General features: G+C 42.5%; 1 protein-coding gene across 1 annotated transcript in view; it reads left to right on the top strand.

Moving 5' to 3' along the window:
• Nucleotides 1-20,613, top strand: part of LOC137434477 (atrial natriuretic peptide receptor 3) — a 33,608-nt gene extending 12,995 nt beyond the window's left edge. Inside the window, exons 7-8 of the mRNA XM_068127518.2 lie at nt 7,301-7,385; nt 20,194-20,613. Coding sequence (XP_067983619.2) covers nt 7,301-7,385; nt 20,194-20,293 — 185 coding nt within the window. The 3' untranslated portion in view covers nt 20,294-20,613. The remainder of the gene's footprint in view (nt 1-7,300; nt 7,386-20,193) is intronic.
• The last annotated feature ends 2,296 nt before the right edge of the window (nt 20,614-22,909 follow it).

The following is a 22,909-nucleotide window of genomic DNA, read 5'->3' as shown; positions in this document are numbered from 1 at the left end:
AGGTGTGCACAGAGGGAGCTGCAGATGGAGGAAATGTTGAGTTGGATCTTGGAGACGGCGTGAAGCTGGAAGGTGTGAAAACATTTTGCTACCTCGGAGACATGCTGAATCGAGAAGGTGGATCAGACTCGGCAACGGTTGCTAGAGTGAGATGTGCATGGAAGAAGTTTCGGGAACTGAGTGGCGTGCTGATGAGGAGGGGAGTGTCGTTGAAGCTGAAGGGAAAGGTGTATGCTGCATGTGTGAGAAGTGTTATGATTTATGGGAGCGAGACATGGGTAATGAACGTAGAGCAGCAACGAAGGCTGGAAAGGGTGGAAATGCGAATGGTTCGGTGGATGTGCGGAGTATCGTTGAGAGAGAGGAAGACAAATGATGAATTGCGAAACATGATGGGAATAGAGCCTGTGATTGATGCTGTGAAGAGAAACAGTTTGAGATGGTTTGGTCATGTGTTGAGGAAGGATGAAAGTGACTGGTTGAGAAGAGTGATGGAAATGAATGTAGAAGGAAGTAGAGGACGGGGAAGACCGAGAAAGACTTGGCTAAAGATGGTGGAAGAAGAAATGCGGGCAAGGGGGTTAACAAGGATAGATGCAGAAAATAGGGCAAAATGGAGACGATTGTCATGGGGACCGCAAGGCTAACCCCCGCCCTGGCAGGGAAAATGGCCTTAAAATGCATGTTGTTGTTGTTGTTTTATTCCAAAAAGTTATGGACGAATTATTACAAAACTTCGAGGATGAGTTGGTGGTGAAATGAACAAGCCGAATCGATTTTGGTTCATGTTCGAATGCAGATCTGGCCTATCAGTGGTAAACTCTTCTCTACAAAATGTAAACTCTTCATCCCGGTGGAGGTGTGCGCTCTACCGAATACCAGTCTAGTTCTCTCTTTGTTGGTTTGGCCCGGTCTAGTTCTCTCTGTTGATTTGGCCCGGTCTAGTTCTCTCTGTTGATTTGGCCCAGTCTAGTTCTCTCTTTGTTGGTTTGGCCCGCTCTCGTTCTCTTTGTTGGTTTGGCCAGGTCTAGTTCTCTCTTTGTTGGTTTGGCCCGTTCTAGGTCTCTCTCTGTTGGTTTGGCCCGGCCTAGTTCTCTCTTTGTTGGTTTGGCCCGGTCTAGTTCTCTCTTTGTTGGTTTGGCCCGGCCTAGTTCTCTCTTTGTTGGTTGGCCTGGACTAGTTATCTTTGTTTGTTTGGCCGAGTCTAGGTCTCTCTGTTGGTTTGGCCTGGTCTTGTTCTCTCTTTGTTGGTTTGGCCCGTTCTAGTTCTCTCTCTGTTGGTTTGGCCAAGTCTCGGTCTCTCTTTGTTGGTTTGGCCCAGTCTCGTTCTCTCTCTGTTGTTTGGCCCAGTCTCAGTCTCTCTGTGTTGGTTTGGCCCGGTCTCATTCTCTCTTTGTTGGTTTGGCCCAGGCTAGTTCTCTCTTTGTTGGTTCAGCTCGGTCTCGTTCTCTGTGTTGGTTTAGCCCGGTCTTGTTCTCTCTGTTGGTTCAGCCCAGTCTCATTCTCTTTGTTGGTTTAGCCCGGTCTCGTTCTCTCTTTGTTGGTTCAGCTCGGTCTCGTTCTCTCTGTTGATTTAGCCCAGTCTAGTTCTCTCTTTGTTGGTTTAGCCCGATCTAGTTCTTTCTTTGTTGGTTCAGCCCGGTCTCGTTCTCTCTTTGTTGGTTCAGCTCGGTCTCGTTCTCTGTTGGTTTAGCCCGATCTAGTTCTCTCTTTGTTGGTTTAGCCCGGTCTAGTTCTCTTTGTTGGTTTAGCCCGGTCTCGTTCTCTCTTTGTTGGTTCAGCTCGGTCTCGTTCTCTGTGTTGGTTTAGCCCGGTCTTGTTCTCTCTTTTTTGGTTTAGCCTGGTCTAATTCTCTCTTTGTTGGTTCAGCTCGGTCTCGTTCTCTGTGTTGGTTTAGCCCGGTCTTGTTCTCTCTTTTTTGGTTTAGCCTGGTCTAATTCTCTCTTTGTTGGTTCAGCTCGGTCTCGTTCTCTGTGTTGGTTTAGCCCGGTCTTGTTCTCTCTTTTTTGGTTTAGCCTGGTCTAATTCTCTCTTTGTTGGTTCAGCTCGGTCTTGTTCTCTCTTTGTTGGTTTAGCCCGGTCTAATTTTCTCTTTGTTGGTTCAGCTCGGTCTCGTTCTCTGTTGGTTTGGCTCGGTGTCGTTCTCTCTTTGTTGGTTTAGCCCGGTCTAGTTCTCTCTTTGTTGGTTCAGCTCGGTCTCGTTCTCTGTGTTGGTTTAGCCTGGTCTTGTTCTCTCTTTTTTGGTTTAGCCTGGTCTAATTCTCTCTTTGTTGGTTCAGCTCGGTCTCGTTCTCTGTGTTGGTTTAGCCCGGTCTAGTTCTCTTTGTTGGTTCAGCTCGGTCTCGTTCTCTTTGTTGGTTTAGCCCGGTCTAGTTCTCTCTTTGTTGGTTCAGCTCGGTCTCGTTCTCTGTGTTGGTTTAGCCCGGTCTTGTTCTCTCTTTTTTGGTTTAGCCTGGTCTAATTCTCTCTTTGTTGGTTCAGCTCGGTCTCGTTCTCTGTGTTGGTTTAGCCCGGTCTTGTTCTCTCTTTTTTGGTTTAGCCTGGTCTAATTCTCTCTTTGTTGGTTCAGCTCGGTCTCGTTCTCTGTGTTGGTTTAGCCCGGTCTAGTTCTCTCTTTGTTGGTTCAGCTCGGTCTCGTTCTCTTTGTTGGTTTAGCCCGGTCTAGTTCTCTCTTTGTTGGTTCAGCTCGGTCTCGTTCTCTGTGTTGGTTTAGCCCGGTCTTGTTCTCTCTTTTTTGGTTTAGCCTGGTCTAATTCTCTCTTTGTTGGTTCAGCCCGGTCTAGTTCTCTCTTTGTTGGTTCAGCTCGGTCTCGTTCTCTCTTTGTTGGTTTAGCCCGGTCTCGTTCTCTCTTTGTTGGTTCAGCCCGGTCTCGTTCTCTCTTTGTTGGTTTAGCCCGGTCTCGTTCTCTCTTTGTTGGTTCAGCTCGGTCTCGTTCTCTTTGTTGGTTTAGCCCGGTCTAATTCTCTCTTTGTTGGTTCAGCTCGGTCTCGTTCTCTTTGTTGGTTTAGCCCGGTCTCGTTCTCTCTTTGTTGGTTTAGCCCGGTCTCGTTCTCTCTTTGTTGGTTTAGCCCGGTCTCGTTCTCTCTTTGTTGGTTCAGCCCAGTCTCGTTCTCTCTTTGTTGGTTTAGCCCGGTCTCGTTCTCTCTTTGTTGGTTTAGCCCGGTCTCGTTCTCTCTTTGTTGGTTCAGCTCGGTCTCGTTCTCTTTGTTGGTTTAGCCCGGTCTAATTCTCTCTTTGTTGGTTCAGCTCGGTCTCGTTCTCTCTTTGTTGGTTTAGCCCGGTCTCGTTCTCTCTTTGTTGGTTTAGCCCGGTCTCGTTCTCTCTTTGTTGGTTCAGCTCGGTCTCGTTCTCTTTGTTGGTTTAGCCCGGTCTAGTTCTCTCTTTGTTGGTTCAGCTCGGTCTCGTTCTCTTTGTTGGTTCAGCCCGGTCTAGTTCTCTCTTTGTTGGTTCAGCCCGGTCTAGTTCTCTCTTTGTTGGTTCAGCTCGGTCTCGTTCTCTCTTTGTTGGTTCAGCCCGGTCTAGTTCTCTCTTTGTTGGTTCAGCTCGGTCTAGTTCTCTCTTTGTTGGTTCAGCTCGGTCTCGTTCTCTCTTTGTTGGTTCAGCCCGGTCTAGTTCTCTCTTTGTTGGTTCAGCTCGGTCTAGTTCTCTCTTTGTTGGTTCAGCTCGGTCTCGTTCTCTGTTGGTTTGGCACTAATATACCAAATCGTTGTTTGAAGCCTGGTGCTGAGACTGTAACTGCGTGAAGATAACAAATCATCTTGTGGGTTTTTGCTGATTCGCGACAGGTTTAGCGTTTTATTCAATTCAACAACTACACACCATCCTCATCACATCACATTCCACGTTAATAATCCCAACTGCAGAATCAATATCTTGCTGCTCAGTTTCTTTCTGGATTTGATGTTCAGAAGTGGAAATGAGGGTTATCAAAGGACATAGTAGTAAATTGTTATCTATACTATAGCAGAGATGTGTGTCTGTCTATGTTGTCATTTTTATTAGCGATGGCCTAACGGATCTTCTTCAAACTTGAGTTGTTTGGTTCAAACTTGAGAGGTTCATCATTGAGTGCCGCTGAGTGTTTTAGGCAAAAAAAAGTTTTTGAAAATTTGGAAGAAAAAAAAGTTTGATTATTTTTGGATTTAGTTTAACCGCTCTATAGTGCCTCAGCCTTTGTAGCGACGTGAAAGGTAATATTAAATGATCCCCAACCCCAACCCTTAGTGGGTTTTGGGAGTGTTTTCGCCCCCACCGAAAATATTTCTTCAAAATGCAAACAGGATTAGAACAGCACCGGGCTGTTCTAATCAGGTACCAGGTACACCTGGTAGTCTAGCCTACTCAATAAATATAGCTCACAGGTAGTGAAGTCTCCTTTGAGCTTCCTGGTCTTGGTTTGATTCCCATCCTGACTATAAAATGTCAGATCTGTGGTTCACACGCAGGTTGAGGAATAAATTATGTACACCGTCTCTCGGATGGGAAAATCCGACGTTAAGCTGGGTGTCCCGTCTGCTAGCATTAGCTGGTGCAGGGTAAAGATCACACGGTGTCCTTCATGAAGAGTAGCCCAGGTGAGTTATCATCGGCACCCTGAAGAAATTCCAAATTCCTGGCGTAACTATACCTACCAGGCTACCATGGACCAATGCAGCCTTCATTGAAGAGGTGCTTGATGAGAGAGAGAGATGAGTTCCCTAACATGGAATATCAACACAGGAGGAGGCCATTAATAGGCTCATTGAGCCTGCGTTATGATTGCCAACATATGGTTGTTTGTCCGTGCTCTATACTTTTTAAATGCTGAGCATTACACAAGGAAGTAACACGTGCCATTCTTTAGAGTCTTTGGTATGACTTGGTTGGTTTCAACCACCGACCTCCCAGACTCAAAGTGGACGCTCTATTAACCATTACACCACATAGATGAAGATGGAGAGAAAGATGAAGCATCTTCGCCCATGGAATGGGGAGCCATACTCCATGGCATTGAGGATAAATACCTTGTACACTATTAGGAGCTCATAACAGCCAGAGGAGGACCAACGATCTCCACAGAGTATTCAATGGTGTTGGATGACACCGAAAGCCGGTTTGGAAATGTGATCAGCCTAAAACAGGTCATGGCAGATTGCAAGGCCAAGGAGCTCCCAGAAATGGTGGATTGCAAGGCCAAGGAGATCACAGAAATGGTGGATTGCAAGGCCAAGGAGATCACAGAAATGGTGGATTGCAAGGCCAAGGAGCTCCCAGAAATGGTGGATTGCAAGGCCAAGGAGCTCCCAGAAATGGCGGACTGCAAGGCCAAGGAGTTCCCATAAATGGTGGATTTCAAGGTCAAGAAGCTCCCAGAAATGGTGCATTGCAAGGCCAAGGAGCTCCTAAAAATGGTGGATTGCAAGGCCAAGGAGATCACAGAAATGGTGGATTGCAAGGCCAAGGAGCTCCCAGAAATGGTGGATTGCAAGGCCAAGGAGCTCCCAGAAATGGTGGATTGCAAGGCCAAGAAGCTCCCATAAATGGTGGATTGCAAGGCCAAGGAGCTCCCAGAAATGGTGGATTGCAAGGCCAAGGAGCTCCCAGAAATGGTGGATTGCAAGGCCAAGGAGCTCCCAGAAATGGCGGACTGCAAGGCCCAAGGAGTTCCCATAAATGGTGGATTTCAAGGCCAAGAAGCTCCCAGAAATGGCGGACTGCAAGGCCAAGGAGCTCCTAGAAATGGTGGATTTCAAGGCCAAGAAGCTCCCATAAATGGTGCATTGCAAGGCCAAGAAGCTCCTAGAAATGGTGGATTCCAAGGCCAAGAAGCTCCCAGAAATGGTGCATTGCAAGGCCAAGAAGCTCCTAGAAATGGCAGACTGCAAGGCCAAGGAGTTCCCATAAATGGTGGATTTCAAGGCCAAGAAGCTCCCAGAAATGGCGGACTGCAAGGCCAAGGAGCTCCTAGAAATGGTGGATTTCAAGGCCAAGAAGCTCCCATAAATGGTGCATTGCAAGGCCAAGAAGCTCCTAGAAATGGTGGATTTCAAGGCCAAGAAGCTCCCATAAATGGTGCATTGCAAGGCCAAGAAGCTCCTAGAAATGGTGGATTTCAAGGCCAAGAAGCTCCCATAAATGGTGCATTGCAAGGCCAAGGAGTTCCCATAAATGGTGGATTTCAAGGCCAAGAAGCTCCCAGAAATGGTGCATTGCAAGGCCAAGAAGCTCCTAGAAATGGTGGATTTCAAGGCCAAGAAGCTCCCATAAATGGTGGATTTCAAGGCCAAGAAGCTCCCATAAATGGTGGATTTCAAGGCTAAGGAGCTCCCAGAAATGGCGGACTGCAAGGCCAAGGAGCTCCCAGAAATTGTGGATTGCAAGGCCAAGAAGCTCCTAGAAATGGTGGATTTCAAGGCCAACTAGAACGGGCACTCGGTAGAGCGCATACCTTCGCCGCAGCTACTGTTCTGTACTTGGTAAAAATACGATTTTGACCTTTTCGTGACCTTGACCTTGACCTTTGACCCGATTGCTCCCAAAATCTAATCAAATGTGTCCCGTATAATAACCAATCATCCCACCAAATTTCATGCAATTCGGTTGAATACTTTTTGAGTTATGCGAATAACATACACACACACACACACAGACATACAAATAAATACACAGCGATCAAAACATAACCTTCCGCTTTTGCGAAGGTAATGAGCTCCCAGAAATTGTAGATGCAAAGCTAAGGAGCTCCCAGAAATGGTGGATTGCAAGGCCAACGAGCTCCCAGAACTGCAACTCCATCACAGTATGACCATAGAGGTCAATATTGGAGAGTTGGTGACATCACCTGTGTGTATAGAAAGTCCACGTCCTACTCTTCATTCATCTCTTTTCTTTAGGACTATTTGGACAGAACTGTAAAATCAGCCATGATGATTACACGTAGGAGACATGGTAATTTTCCTTTTATTTCGGTAATTTCCATTGTCTTTACCAACAAATTGGCCACATTGTGGTGGATTGTCATGGACACCACCAATCAGGCTTCAGTAGGTTAAGGACGCCTCTGTGAAAATCAGACAAGATCTTCATTTTCCTTTATTTCCATAACAACAGAACCTCATAACTTGTGTTGTACACATGTGTGACTATATGATGCACACCTCATGTTGTTGGTTGAGTGTGGAAGTCAGACACCCATTTTAAAACAATTATACAAGTTTACATTGATGTAACGAAGCATTATAGACGGTTTGAAGTGTATATTGATGACTTGTATAAAAAACACATTTTGCTCTTCACTGACTTATTGTCTAATCCCATCAGGTTCATCCAAGCTGTCTTTCACAATGGGACTTTTCATTGGATTCCTAACAAGTTTGCTTTGCATCTTCACCATCCATCTACTCCGGTAAGGAGCCATTTATTTATTATATATGTATGATGAGGGCTGATGACGTCGTCAGGTAGATAGATACCTGGTGTGTACATCTATAGATGTGAACCAGTCATGTATGTGTATGTATGTGTGTATATATATATATATATATATATATATATATATATATATATATATATATATATATATACACACACACACACACACACACACACACACACACACACACACACACACACACACATACATACATATAAATAAATACAGTCACGTGAAAAAGTAAGTACACCCCATGTAAAGTTTTGACTTTTTCAACATATTTCAACATACAGCTATTTGATCTTCATTTCAACAATATTGAAAGATAAAGGTGATATAATATAACAAATATCATGAAACATTTACATTTTGTAGTCCATTGTATAATTTAAATAAACATAGATGCAAATTTCGCATGTGGAAAAAGTTAGTACACCCTTGGCTCTAATCGGTGGTATTGCCCCCTTTGGCAGAAACAACCTCAAGTAGGCGTTTCTTATAACTGTCTACCAGTCACTGACATCGACTGGGAGAAATTTTTGCCCACTCCATGCAGAATTCTTTCAGCTGTGCGATGTTTGCGGGGTTTCTTGCACGCACAGCTCGTTTCAAATCCCCCCACAACATCTCGATGGGATTTAGATCCGGGCTTCGACTTGGCCATTCCAGAACCCTCCATTTCTTTCTTTTCAGCCATTCCTTGGTGGATTTACTGGTATGTTTAGGGTCATTGTCATGTTGCAAGGTCCACCTTCGGTTGAGCTTCAACTCTCCGACAGATGGCCTCACATTATCCTCAAGCACCCTCTGGCACAATGAAGAATTAATAGTGGATTCTATGATGGTGAGCTGCCCAGGCCCTGATGCAGCAAAGCTGCCCCAAACCATAATATTTCCACCACCATGCTTTACAGTTGGTATCAGGTTCTTGTGGTCAAATGCTGTCTTTGGTTTTCGCCAAACATGTCTTCTGGTACTGTGGCCAAATAGCTCTACCTTTGACTCATCTGTCCAGAGCACATTGTTCCAGAAGTGCTGGTCTTTCCCTCGGTGTTCATTGGCAAACTTTAGTCTTGCCCTGATGTTCTTTCTGGACAGCAAAGGTTTCCTCCTGGCACACCTCCCATGTAGATCAAATTTGTGCAGCCTCTTTCTAATGGTAGACTCGTGCACTTTGACATCAACAGTGGCAAGAGCTACCTGTAGGTCCCGTGATGACATTCTGGGGTTCTTAGAGACTTCTTTCAGCATCTTGCGGTCTGCTCTCGGGCTGAACTTGCTGGGGCGGCCTGGCCTGAACAAGTTGGCAGTTGTTTGGAATCTTCTCCACTTGTAGATGATCTTCCAGACAGTCGAATGATTGATTTCAAATTGTTTGGAGATCTTTTTAAACCCCTTCCCAGACTCGTAGGCATCTATAACCTTCTTTCTGAAGGCCAATTGAATTAGTTGGTGGTGAGATGTTTTGAATTAGTTGGTGGTGAGGTGTTTTGAATTACTTGGTGGTGAGGTGTTTTGAATTATGTGGTGGTGAGGTGTTTTTAATTACGTGGTGGTGAGGTATTTTGAATTACGTGGTGGTGAGGTGTTTTGAATTATGTGGTGGTGAGGTGTTTTGAATTACGTGATGGTGAAGTGTTTTGAATTATGTGGTGGTGAGGTGTTTTGAATTACGTGATGGTGAAGTGTTTTGAATTACGTGATGGTGAAGTGTTTTGAATTACGTGGTGGTGAAGTGTTTTGAATTATGTGGTGGTGAGGTGTTTTGAATTATGTGGTGGTGAGGTGTTTTGAATTACGTGATGGTGAAGTGTTTTGAATTACGTGATGGTGAAGTGTTTTGAATTACGTGGTGGTGAAGTGTTTTGAATTACGTGGTGGTGAAGTGTTTTGAATTACGTGGTGGTGAGGTGTTTTGAATTATGTGGTGGTGAGGTGTTTTGAATTACGTGATGGTGAAGTGTTTTGAATTACGTGGTGGTGAGGTGTTTTTAATTATGTGGTGGTGAGTTGTTTTTAATTTTGTGGTTGTGAGGTGTTTTGAATTACGTGGTGGTGAAGTGTTTTGAATTACATGGTGGTGAAGTGTTTTGAATTACGTGATGGTGAAGTGTTTTGAATTACGTGGTGGTGAAGTGTTTTGAATTACGTGGTGGTGAGGTGTTTTGAATTACGTGATGGTGAAGTGTTTTGAATTACGTGGTGGTGAAGTGTTTTGAATTATGTGGTGGTGAGGTGTTTTTAATTACGTGGTGGTGAGGTATTTTGAATTACGTGGTGGTGAGGTGTTTTGAATTATGTGGTGGTGAGGTGTTTTGAATTACGTGATGGTGAAGTGTTTTGAATTACGTGATGGTGAAGTGTTTTGAATTACGTGGTGGTGAAGTGTTTTGAATTACGTGGTGGTGAGGTGTTTTGAATTATGTGGTGGTGAGGTGTTTTGAATTACGTGATGGTGAAGTGTTTTGAATTACGTGGTGGTGAGGTGTTTTTAATTATGTGGTGGTGAGTTGTTTTTAATTTTGTGGTTGTGAGGTGTTTTGAATTACGTGGTGGTGAAGTGTTTTGAATTACATGGTGGTGAGGTGCAATCGTTCCAAACTGCCAGTTGTAAGCAATAACAAATTGTGCTTCATATGTAGGTACATAATAAATATAAGTTTTATGATTATCGGCAAACATCACTGACCTGATGCTGGATATCAATCCTTTCCGACGGTTCTGTCCGTAATTAATTTATGGACACTTTCAGACGGTTCTGTCCATAAATAATTTATGGACACTTTCCGATGGTTCGGTCCATAATTCATTTACGGACACTTTCCGATGGTTCTGTCCGTAATTCATTTATGGACACTTTCCGATGGTTCTGTCCACAATTCATTTACGGACACTTTCCGATGGTTCTGTCCGTAATTCATTTACGGACACTTTGCGACGGTTTGTAAAAAAAAATTCCCGGTGTACCGGCTTCAATATCCATCCGCTCGCCAAATTTCAGCTTTCTCCAACACCCGGCACCGGACGGTGCATTAATATCAGTCAGTGGTTAGAAATAGCTTTATATATTCGTTATATAGTATGTTAAATGAAAGGACAACACTGCCGCTAGATATATACATTATATATAGCATTTTCCACAACATTTTATATATTTATTTAAATTGTAATTTCTGGAATTGATCAGCTTATCGTGTTTTTTTTATTTAAAGAATATTTAATATTGTACTTACATTCGTTATATGTATAGTTCGTGCAATGTTGTCATGACCATTCACCTTGCAAGGTAAATTATATCATTCCAACCTGTGGGATTTAGGCCTTTTCACCCGTCATGCCTACGCTGTGTCTTTTAACTTTACTAATCTTCTCGAGACACAATCAATCGATTTACCCTCTCCCGTTCCACTACATGTGGAGGTCGGTGTTGGATTAGTTTTGAGTTTGTATCTGTATTTATGGACTTGGCCTGGTGTTGGCTTAGCGGTTAGGGTGCCGGCTTGGGATCCTAGGATCCTGGGTTCAAATCTTAGCGGTTAGGGTGCCGGCTTGGGATCCTAGGATCCTGGGTTCAAATCTTAGCGGTTAGGGTGCCGGCTTGGGATCCGAGGATCCTGGGTTCAAATCTTAGCGGTCAGGGTGCCGGCTTGGGATCCGAGGATCCTGGGTTCAAATCTTAGCGGTTAGGGTGCCGGCTTGGGATCCTAGGATCCTGGGTTCAAATCTTAGCGGTTAGGGTGCCGGCTTGGGATCCTAGGATCCTGGGTTCAAATCTTAGCGGTTAGGGTGCCGGCTTGGGATCCGAGGATCCTGGGTTCAAATCTTAGCGGTTAGGGTGCCGGCTTGGGATCCTAGGATCCTGGGTTCAAATCTTAGCGGTTAGGGTGCCGGCTTGGGATCCGAGGATCCTGGGTTCAAATCTTAGCGGTTAGGGTGCCGGCTTGGGATCCGAGGATCCTGGGTTCAAATCTTAGCGGTTAGGGTGCCGGCTTGGGATCCTAGGATCCTGGGTTCAAATCTTAGCGGTTAGGGTGCCGGCTTGGGATCCTAGGATCCTGGGTTCAAATCTTAGCGGTGAGGGTGCCGGCTTGGGATCCGAGGATCCTGGGTTCAAATCTTAGCGGTTAGGGTGCCGGCTTGGGATCCTAGGATCCTGGGTTCAAATCTTAGCGGTTAGGGTGCCGGCTTGGGATCCTAGGATCCTGGGTTCGAATCCCGGTCGATCGCTGAATTAACACCAGGTGGGTTGACTTGTCATCCTTCCGAAGTCGGCAAATTGAGTACCAGTTCATTGGTAATTCCCTGTGTGTCGCAAGAGGCGACTAACAGGGTTGGTGGCAGGAAGGGCATCCGGCCATAAAACATTACTTCAAAAAGGGGACCATGGTGCCCAAAAAAGGCCAACCTCTGCTCTGCGGGGAAAAATGGCCTCTAAAGGTGGTTCATCTGTATTTATGGACTTGAGAAGTATGTACATGTTCCCGAAGATCAGGTGCTCGAAATATGGCTTCCGTTTCCTTACTCTTCCAGCATATTCATGACTGGTAAAGGCTCGAAGCAAGCACAAGTTGCACTTCAGTAAGAATAGGAGTTGTCGTCCTTGATGTCGTGTCACACATTTTGTTTGCTTCTGGATATTTGAAGCAGGGAAAGAAGATTTTGGGAGCCTGCTTGTCACGCAATAACAGTCGAGGCAGATGCTTTGGCAATTATGGGAATTGCTGGCCTAATAGCGGGCACCATTGTTTATTATCTTGTGCCCTATGCGTGCCCAAATCTCTAGTCGCCAACCTCGAATCGTTGCGAGTCGAACCAACGTCAGCTTGTGGCGGTGCCTAGGGAGAACTTGATGTTGCCAACCGACGAAGGCCTTTCATCTGGAACCGAGCTGTGTATCTTAAGTGCCTGCTTAGAGCCACAGATTTATATTACGCTCTTGTGAAGTTACAAACAAATCTTATCGGGCTGCGAGGGATTTGTCGAAGCCACAGGGATGGCACAGGAGCAACGTCGGTATATCATGACAGCTTGAGAACCCAAACAACTTCAGTTTCAATCCATCTATGGATTGAAATGATGGATTATTGTTGCCAGAACTAATTTACCATCATAAAATTATACCTTTGTGGCCACCATAACTTGTATAAAAACCTTTGTGGCCACCATAACTTGTATGAAAACCTTTGTGGCCACCATAACTTGTATAAAAACCTTTGTGGCCACCATAACTTGTATAAAAACCTTTGTGGCCACCATAACTTGTATAAAAACCTTTGTGGCCACCATAACTTGTATAAAAACCTTTGTGGCCACCATAACTTGTATAAAAACCTTTGTGGCCACCATAACTTGTATGAAAACCTTTGTGGCCACCATAACTTGTATAAAAACCTTTGTGGCCACCATAACTTGTATAAAAACCTTTGTGGCCACCATAACTTGTATAAAAACCTTTGTGGCCACCATAACTTGTATAAAAACCTTTGTGGCCACCATAACTTGTATAAAAACCTTTGTGGTCACCATAACTTGTATAAAAACCTTTGCGGTCACCATAACTTGTATAAAAACCCATAACTTGTATAAAAACCTTTGTGGCCACCATAACTTGGATAAAAACCTTTGTGGCCACCATAACTTGTATAACAACCCATAACTTGTATAAAAACCAATAACTTGTATAAAAACCAATAACATATTATAAAAACCTTTGTGGCCACCATAACTTGTATAAAAACCCATAACTTGTATAAAAACCCATAACTTGTATAAAAACCAATAACTTATTATAAAAACCTTTGTGGCCACCATAACTTGTATAAAAACCCATAACTTGTATAAAAACCCATAACTTGTATAGAAACCCATAACTTATTATAAAAACCTTTGTGGCCACCATAACTTGTATAAAAACCCATAACTTGTATAAAAACCCATAACTTATTATAAAAACCTTTGTGGCCACCATAACTTGTATAAAAACCCATAACTTGTATAAAAACCCATCACTTATTATAAAAACCTTTGTGGCCACCATAACTTGTATAAAAACCCATAACTTGTATAAAAACCCATCACTTATTATAAAAACCTTTGTGGCCACCATAACTTGTATAACAACCCATAACTTGTATAAAAACCAATAACTTGTATAAAAACCAATAACTTATTATAAAAACCTTTGTGGCCACCATAACTTGTATAAAAACCCATAACTTGTATAAAAACCCATAACTTGTATAAAAACCAATAACTTATTATAAAAACCTTTGTGGCCACCATAACTTGTATAAAAACCCATAACTTGTATAAAAACCCATAACTTGTATAGAAACCCATAACTTATTATAAAAACCTTTGTGGCCACCATAACTTGTATAAAAACCCATAACTTGTATAAAAACCCATAACTTATTATAAAAACCTTTGTGGCCACCATAACTTGTATAAAAACCCATAACTTGTATAAAAACCCATCACTTATTATAAAAACCTTTGTGGCCACCATAACTTGTATAAAAACCCATCACTTATTATAAAAACCTTTGTGGCCACCATAACTTGTATAAAAACCCATAACTTGTATAAAAACCCATCACTTATTATAAAAAGCTTTGTGGCCACCATAACTTGTATAAAAACCCATAACTTGTATAAAAACCCATCACTTATTATAAAAAGCTTTGTGGCCACCATAACTTGTATAAAAACCCATCACTTATTATAAAAACCTTTGTGGCCACCATAACTTGTATAAAAACCCATAACTTGTATAAAAACCCATAACTTGTATAAAAACCCATCACTTATTATAAAAACCTTTGTGGCCACCATAACTTGTATAAAAACCCATAACTTGTATAAAAATCCATAACTTGTATAAAAACCCATAACTTGTATAAAAACCCATAACTTGTATAAAAACCCATCACTTATTATAAAAACCTTTGTGGCCACCATAACTTGTATAAAAACCCATAACTTGTATAAAAACCCATAACTTGTATAAAAACCCATAACTTGTATAAAAACCCATATAGTCTAGTAGGAAGACTAGGTCCCTCTGCACCCCGCGGAGATATACTTCTAATCAGTGTTTCTAGATTGGAAAAAATGTGTAGAAAATGACTAGCTATGGCCCCAAGCTGAAAAAATGTCCCACATACCATTTTTATGCAAATTACTGCTGCAAATTTTATGCAAAATTATGCAAATTTTATGCAAATTTTTGATGAGGAGTAGAGTTGAGGGGTCTTTGAGGGCTTCATCGAGGTGCTCTCGGTTGCAAGACTGGGTCATTCTGAGAAGCACAGCAGGGTCAGAGATCATGATGTTCTCCTCCTCAGTGAATCTCTCCATCAACAGCCTCTCCATTGCCTCACACACTGTTTTGAGGCAAAAGAGGGACTTTGCGTAGGCCTTTCCACTGAGAACACCTTTGAGAGATCCACTTGTTACTAGTTGTGCCTCAAAGAGAATCTCTGCATATCCAGAACCACGCATCTTGTGTCCAGTGAGCATCCCGATGTAGTTCATGGATGTGTGGAAGGGTCCAATCGTTACTACATGACTAGCAAATTCATTTGGCCAGCGCCAGATGATGGGAAGGGCTTTCATGCAGACACCCAGATCAAATGTATTCAGGACCCATCTCTGACCCACCTCAGCAGTTGCTGCCTCGGAACGCTTCAGTAGCTCACGAACAACTGCGTTGTCTGTGATCGGTTGGTGGATAGGCGTGCAGTAGTCGACTGTTGATTTGCTGGGTGGGGGAGAACCAGTTGCAGAGGTGAAACCCCCTAGCCCAGGCACAGGCTGCAGGCCATTGCCATGCCATGCAGGCACCAGGCACAGACCGATCACAGACAACGCAGTTGTTCGTGAGCTACTGAAGCGTTCCGAGGCAGCAACTGCTGAGGTGGGTCAGAGATGGGTCCTGAATACATTTGATCTGGGTGTCTGCATGAAAGCCCTTCCCATCATCTGGCGCTGGCCAAATGAATTTGCTAGTCATGTAGTAACGATTGGACCCTTCCACACATCCATGAACTACATCGGGATGCTCACTGGACACAAGATGCGTGGTTCTGGATATGCAGAGATTCTCTTTGAGGCACAACTAGTAACAAGTGGATCTCTCAAAGGTGTTCTCAGTGGAAAGGCCTACGCAAAGTCCCTCTTTTGCCTCAAAACAGTGTGTGAGGCAATGGAGAGGCTGTTGATGGAGAGATTCACTGAGGAGGAGAACATCATGATCTCTGACCCTGCTGTGCTTCTCAGAATGACCCAGTCTTGCAACCGAGAGCACCTCGATGAAGCCCTCAAAGACCCCTCAACTCTACTCCTCATCAAAAATTTGCATAAAATTTGCATAATTTTGCATAAAATTTGCAGCAGTAATTTGCATAAAAATGGTATGTGGGACATTTTTTCAGCTTGGGGCCATAGCTAGTCATTTTCTACACATTTTGTCCAATCTAGAAACACTGATTAGAAGTATATCTCCGGGGGGTGCAGGGGGACCTAGTCTTCCTACTAGACTAATAACTTGTATAAAAACCCATAACTTGTATAAAAACCCATCACTTATTATAAAAACCTTTGTGGCCACCATAACTTGTATAAAAACCCATAACTTGTATAAAAACCCATAACTTGTATAAAAACCCATAACTTGTATAAAAACCCATAACTTGTATAAAAACCCATAACTTGTATAAAAACCCATAACTTGTATAAAAACCCATAACTTGTATAAAAACCCATAACTTGTATAAAAACCCATAACTTGTATAAAAACCCATAACTTGTATAAAAACCCATAACTTGTATAAAAACCCATAACTTGTATAAAAACCTTTGTGGCCACCATAACTTGTATAAAAACCCATAACTTGTATAAAAACCCATAACTTGTATAAAAACCCATAACTTGTATAAAAACCTTTGTGGCCACCATAACTTGTATAAAAACCCATAACTTGTATAAAAACCCATAACTTGTATAAAAACCTTTGTGGCCACTATGAAGTGCCAGAGCTTCTGAGGCAATGTTTGGCAAGATTTACACTGGGTGATGTACCACTACCTTCCCCGCTGTAAATCAGGGCAGGAATTTGTTCAGGGTGCCGGTAATAGCTCGCCTACCCTTCGTGAACCACACACCTTGGGATCTTTAACGTCCACCAACGACCAATGCAGAGGACAGGTGTCCTCTGGTCTCACAACGTCCTTCTAACGGATGACATGCAAAACACAATAGGATGGTTTATAGGTGGATCAGGATTCCGACCCAGGCGAGACAGCTCAAAGCCGAATATACGTACCTCTAAACTGTCCTGCCAGGTGATAGGATCATTATACAGGTACTGCAGAATAAATTGGTAATGGTGTGGGTGGTGGAGGGAGAGGTGAGTTTAACAAAGAGTAGGTAAGACAGTTTCAGGTTGGAGGTGCTACCTGAGCTTGACTGGATGATATACATAAGAGAGAAAGGTTTAAAAGGATATCAACATCAACACTGTGATTTAACCTTTTTCCAACCGTTCAGACAAAACGTGTTCAAGTTCATCATGATTCCAGGTACACCTGTATCCCGCATTGGTTGTCAGATAGTTAAACCATTATCTAATCGAAACAAAGACTTTATTAGAAATAATCATAAACATTTTATCTTTTTACAAGTCAATCCTCAAGAAACATTTCATGACTTCTCAACATGCATACGACAACTGTTTGATCTCCATAATTTGCATTACCTGATAATCCAGGTGGTGAGAGACGGTTGGAATTGAAAGGTAGAGATTTTTCCAAAGACAAACAGATAGGCAGGTGCTTTGTTGTTGTCTGCATTGTCTTTCATCCCTGGGTGTTTGTCTCTATCAGTTTGAATTCGTTCTCACAATGCCACTCACTGACTACTCAAATAAAAAGTAATGAATACTCTTCTTTACCTGTCCATCTATTACATATCACTGTTTTAATTCATTGGAGCCTTTCAGATACTTATTTATAACTGTTCTTGAGCTTTCCGAAATGCAATACACGAATGATGGCGATTTTTCCAGAAATTAACTTTTCCTTTGTCTGCTTTTCTTTGCATTCCTTTTCAAAGTAAATAAAACGGACAACCAAGGCAGGAAGCTTGGCCAGCAATCTGGGCTCAACTTACGTTTGTCCTGATATCATGGAGCCGAGTATCGGAATAAGACCAGGCTGTTCTTGTGGAAAATAGACACCCGAAATGTGCCGAAATCCAACCAACAGCTTGGAAAGGCCTGGCCTGTGAAGAGCAGAGGAGCGGAGCGACCGGTGCAGATGAGAACCCTAGCTGGTGCATATGAGAACCCTAGCTGGTGCAGATGAGAGCCCTAGCTGGTGCAGATGAGAGCCCTAGCTGGTGCATATGAGAGCCCTAGCTGGTGCAGATGAGAGCCCTAGCTGGTGCAGATGAGAGCCCTAGCTGGTGCATATGAGAACCCTAGCTGGTGCAGATGAGAGCCCTAGCTGGTGCATATGAGAACCCTAGCTGGTGCATATGAGAACCCTAGCTGGTGCAGATGAGAGCCCTAGCTGGTGCAGATGAGAGCCCTAGCTGGTGCAGATGAGAGCCCTAGCTGGTGCAGATGAGAGCCCTAGCTGGTGCAGATGAGAGCCCTAGCTGGTGCAGATGAGAGCCCTAGCTGGTGCAGATGAGAGCCCTAGCTGGTGCATATGAGAACCCTAGCTGGTGCAGATGAGAACCCTAGCTGGTGCAGATGAGAACCCTAGCTGGTGCAGATGAGAACCCTAGCTGGTGCAGATGAGAACCCTAGCTGGTGCAGATGAGAACCCTAGCTGGTGCAGATGAGAACCCTAGCTGGTGCAGATGAGAACCCTAGCTGGTGCAGATGAGAACCCTAGCTGGTGCAGATGAGAACCCTAGCTGGTGCAGATGAGAACCCTAGCTGGTGCAGATGAGAACCCTAGCTGGTGCAGATGAGAACCCAAGCTGGTGTATATGAGAGCAGCAGCTGGTGCAGATGAGAACCCTAGCTGGTGCAGATGAGAGCAGCAGCTGGTGCAGATGAGAGCCCTAGCTGGTGCAGATGAGAGCCCTAGCTGGTGCAGATGAGAGCCTTAGCTGGTGCAGATGAGAGCCCTAGCTGGTGCATATGAGAGCCCTAGCTGGTGCAGATGAGAGCCCTAGCTGGTGCAGATGAGAGCCTTAGCTGGTGCAGATGAGAGCCCTAGCTGGTGCAGATGAGAGCCCTAGCTGGTGCAGATGAGAGCCCTAGCTGGTGCATATGAGAGCCCTAGCTGGTGCAGATGAGAGCCCTAGCTGGTGCAGATGAGAGCCCTAGCTGGTGCAGATGAGAACCCTAGCTGGTGCATATGAGAACCCTAGCTGGTGCAGATGAGAGCCCTAGCTGGTGCAGATGAGAGCCCTAGCTGGTGCATATGAGAACCCTAGCTGGTGCATATGAGAACCCTAGCTGGTAGAGATGAGAACCCTAGCTGGTGCAGATGAGAACCCTAGCTGGTGCAGATGAGAACCCAAGCTGGTGTATATGAGAGCAGCAGCTGGTGCAGATGAGAACCCTAGCTGGTGCAGATGAGAGCAGCAGCTGGTGCAGATGAGAGCCCTAGCTGGTGCAGATGAGAGCCCTAGCTGGTGCAGATGAGAGCCCTAGCTGATGCAGATGAGAGCCTTAGCTGGTGCAGATGAGAGCCCTAGCTGGTGCATATGAGAGCCCTAGCTGGTGCATATGAGAACCCTAGCTGGTGCAGATGAGAGCCCTAGCTGGTGCAGATGAGAACCCTAGCTGGTGCAGATGAGAACCCTAGCTGGTGCAGATGAGAACCCTAGCTGGTGCAGATGAGAACCCTAGCTGGTGCAGATGAGAACCCAAGCTGGTGTATATGAGAACCCTAGCTGGTGCAGATGAGAGCAGCAGCTGGTGCAGATGAGAGCCCTAGCTGGTGCAGATGAGAGCCCTAGCTGATGCAGATGAGAGCCTTAGCTGGTGCAGATGAGAGCCCTAGCTGGTGCATATGAGAGCCCTAGCTGGTGCAGATGAGAGCCCTAGCTGGTGCAGATGAGAGCCTTAGCTGGTGCAGATGAGAGCCCTAGCTGGTGCAGATGAGAGCCCTAGCTGGTGCAGATGAGAGCCCTAGCTGGTGCATATGAGAGCCCTAGCTGGTGCAGATGAGAGCCCTAGCTGGTGCAGATGAGAGCCCTAGCTGGTGCAGATGAGAGCCCTAGCTGGTGCAGATGAGAGCCCTAGCTGGTGCATATGAGAGCCCTAGCTGGTGCAGATGAGAGCCCTAGCTGGTGCAGATGAGAGCCCTAGCTGGTGCAGATGAGAGCCCTAGCTGGTGCAGATGAGAGCCCTAGCTCGTGCAGATGAGAGCCCTAGCTGGTGCAGATGAGAGCCCTAGCTGGTGCAGATGAGAGCCCTAGCTGGTGCAGATGAGAGCCCTAGCTGGTGCAGATGAGAGCCCTAGCTGGTGCAGATGAGAGCCCTAGCTGGTGCAGATGAGAGCCCTAGCTGGTGCAGATGAGAGCCCTAGCTGGTGCGCTCTACAGAAGTCTAGATAAAGATTCACAAGGGCAATATTCAGCTTCACTGAATTTTCATTAATTAATAGGCCAGAAATTATAATGAAGATAAATATAGCACAATATGATTCATACACCACAATATGATTGGAATTATTGTAGTAATAATAATAATAATAATAATAATAATAACAGCTGTAGTTACTTTTATTGCATTGATGATGCTTATTCTGCTTGCAGGAAGACAACGTTTATGAAAAACAGGGGCCTGCAAATGATGCGTACAACGCAGATGGACAAAGAGACAACAAGCAACGGAAAACATCAATTGCCTGTTTAGATAAAAATGAAATTGTTTGTGATCATGTTGGAGAAAAACGGAAAGCAAGCTTTTTATGTTTTAAAGGGTCAGTACACAAATAAGATTAAGCTTGTCTTCAATATTTATCTTAGAGTCATATTTTTATATTTTATCCAATTGTCAAGGTTCATAAAGAGTTGTACCCAAGAGGTTTCAAACGCAAGATGTTTTAAATGTCACAGATGGAGTAGAAGTAGCGAATTTATACAGTTAATAACAAGCACACTTGCAAAATACGACCTTGGAGAGTCAAAATGGAGGTTGTTGGTAATAAAAATGCACAAAGTGAAAGAGACACAAAAATGAAGACTGGTGGACACTTTGTACCCAAAGATAACAGACAATCAGAATTATGTCCATGACTTTGTGTTGGTGCAATTAAAAGTCTTAAAATGGATAGGAATCAGGATACCAACCAAAAAGAGCTGGCTGATGGGATTAATACAGGATTCCATGCATATAATAGTGTATTCATATAGGATTCCATGCATATAATAGTGTATTAATACAGGATTCCATGCATATAGTGTATTAATATGGGATTACATGCATATAATAGTGTATTAATATGGGATTACATGCATATAATAGTGTATTAATACAGGATTACATGCATATATAGTGTATTAATATAGGATTCCATGCATATAGAGTGTATTAATATGGGATTGCATGCATATAATAGTGTATTAATATGGGATTACATGCATATAATAGTGTATTAATATGGGATTACATGCATATAATAGTGTATTAATACAGGATTCCATGCATATAATAGTGTATTAATATGGGATTACATGCATATAATAGTGTATTAATACAGGATTCCATGCAATGCATATATAGTGCATTAATACAAGATTCCATGCATATAATAGTGTATTAATACAAGATTCCATGCATATAATAGTGTATTAATACAAGATTCCATGCATATAATAGTGTATTAATACAAGATTCCATGCATATAATAGTGTATTCATACAAGATTCCATGCATATAATAGTGTATTAATACAAGATTCCATGCATATAATAGTGTATTAATACAAGATTCCATGCATATAATAGTGTATTAATACAAGATTCCATGCATATAATAGTGTATTAATACAAGATTCCATGCATATAATAGTGTATTAATACACGATTCCATGCATATGTAGTGTATTAATACAGGATTCCATGCATATAATAGTGTATTAATACAAGATTCCATGCATATAATAGTGTATTAATACAAGATTCAATGCATATAATAGTGTATTAATACAGGATTCCATGCATATATAGTGTATTAATACAGGATTCCATGCATATAATAGTGTATTAATACAGGATTCCATGCATATATAGTGTATTAATATAGGATTCCATGCATATATAGTGTATTAATACAGGATTCCATGCATATAATAGTGTATTAATACAAGATTCCATGCATATAAGAGTGTATTAATACAAGATTCCATGCATATAATAGTGTATTAATACAAGATTCCATGCATATAATAGTGTATTAATACAAGATTCCATGCATATAATAGTGTATTCATACAAGATTCCATGCATATAATAGTGTATTAATACAAGATTCCATGCATATAATAGTGTATTAATACAAGATTCCATGCATATAATAGTGTATTAATACACGATTCCATGCATATGTAGTGTATTAATACAGGATTCCATGCATATAATAGTGTATTAATACAAGATTCCATGCATATAATAGTGTATTAATACAAGATTCCATGCATATAATAGTGTATTAATACAGGATTCCATGCATATATAGTGTATTAATATAGGATTCCATGCATATATAGTGTATTAATACAGGATTCCATGCATATAATAGTGTATTAATACAAGATTCCATGCATATAAGAGTGTATTAATACAAGATTCCATGCATATAATAGTGTATTAATACAAGATTCCATGCATATAATAGTGTATTAATACAAGATTCCATGCATATAATAGTGTATTCATACAAGATTCCATGCATATAATAGTGTATTAATACAAGATTCCATGCATATAATAGTGTATTAATACAAGATTCCATGCATATAATAGTGTATTAATACACGATTCCATGCATATGTAGTGTATTAATACAGGATTCCATGCATATAATAGTGTATTAATACAAGATTCCATGCATATAATAGTGTATTAATACAAGATTCAATGCATATAATAGTGTATTAATACAGGATTCCATGCATATATAGTGTATTAATACAGGATTCCATGCATATAATAGTGTATTAATACAGGATTCCATGCATATATAGTGTATTAATATAGGATTCCATGCATATATAGTGTATTAATACAGGATTCCATGCATATAATAGTGTATTAATACAAGATTCCATGCATATAAGAGTGTATTAATACAAGATTCCATGCATATAATAGTGTATTAATACAAGATTCCATGCATATAATAGTGTATTAATACAAGATTCCATGCATATAATAGTGTATTCATACAAGATTCCATGCATATAATAGTGTATTAATACAAGATTCCATGCATATAATAGTGTATTAATACAAGATTCCATCCATATAA

This window comes from Myxine glutinosa, chromosome 10 (genome assembly GCF_964187855.1).
Source record: "Myxine glutinosa chromosome 10, kmMyxGlut1.1, whole genome shotgun sequence".
NCBI lineage: Eukaryota > Metazoa > Chordata > Myxini > Myxiniformes > Myxinidae > Myxine > Myxine glutinosa.
This window is presented reverse-complemented; position numbering and strand designations above follow the sequence as displayed.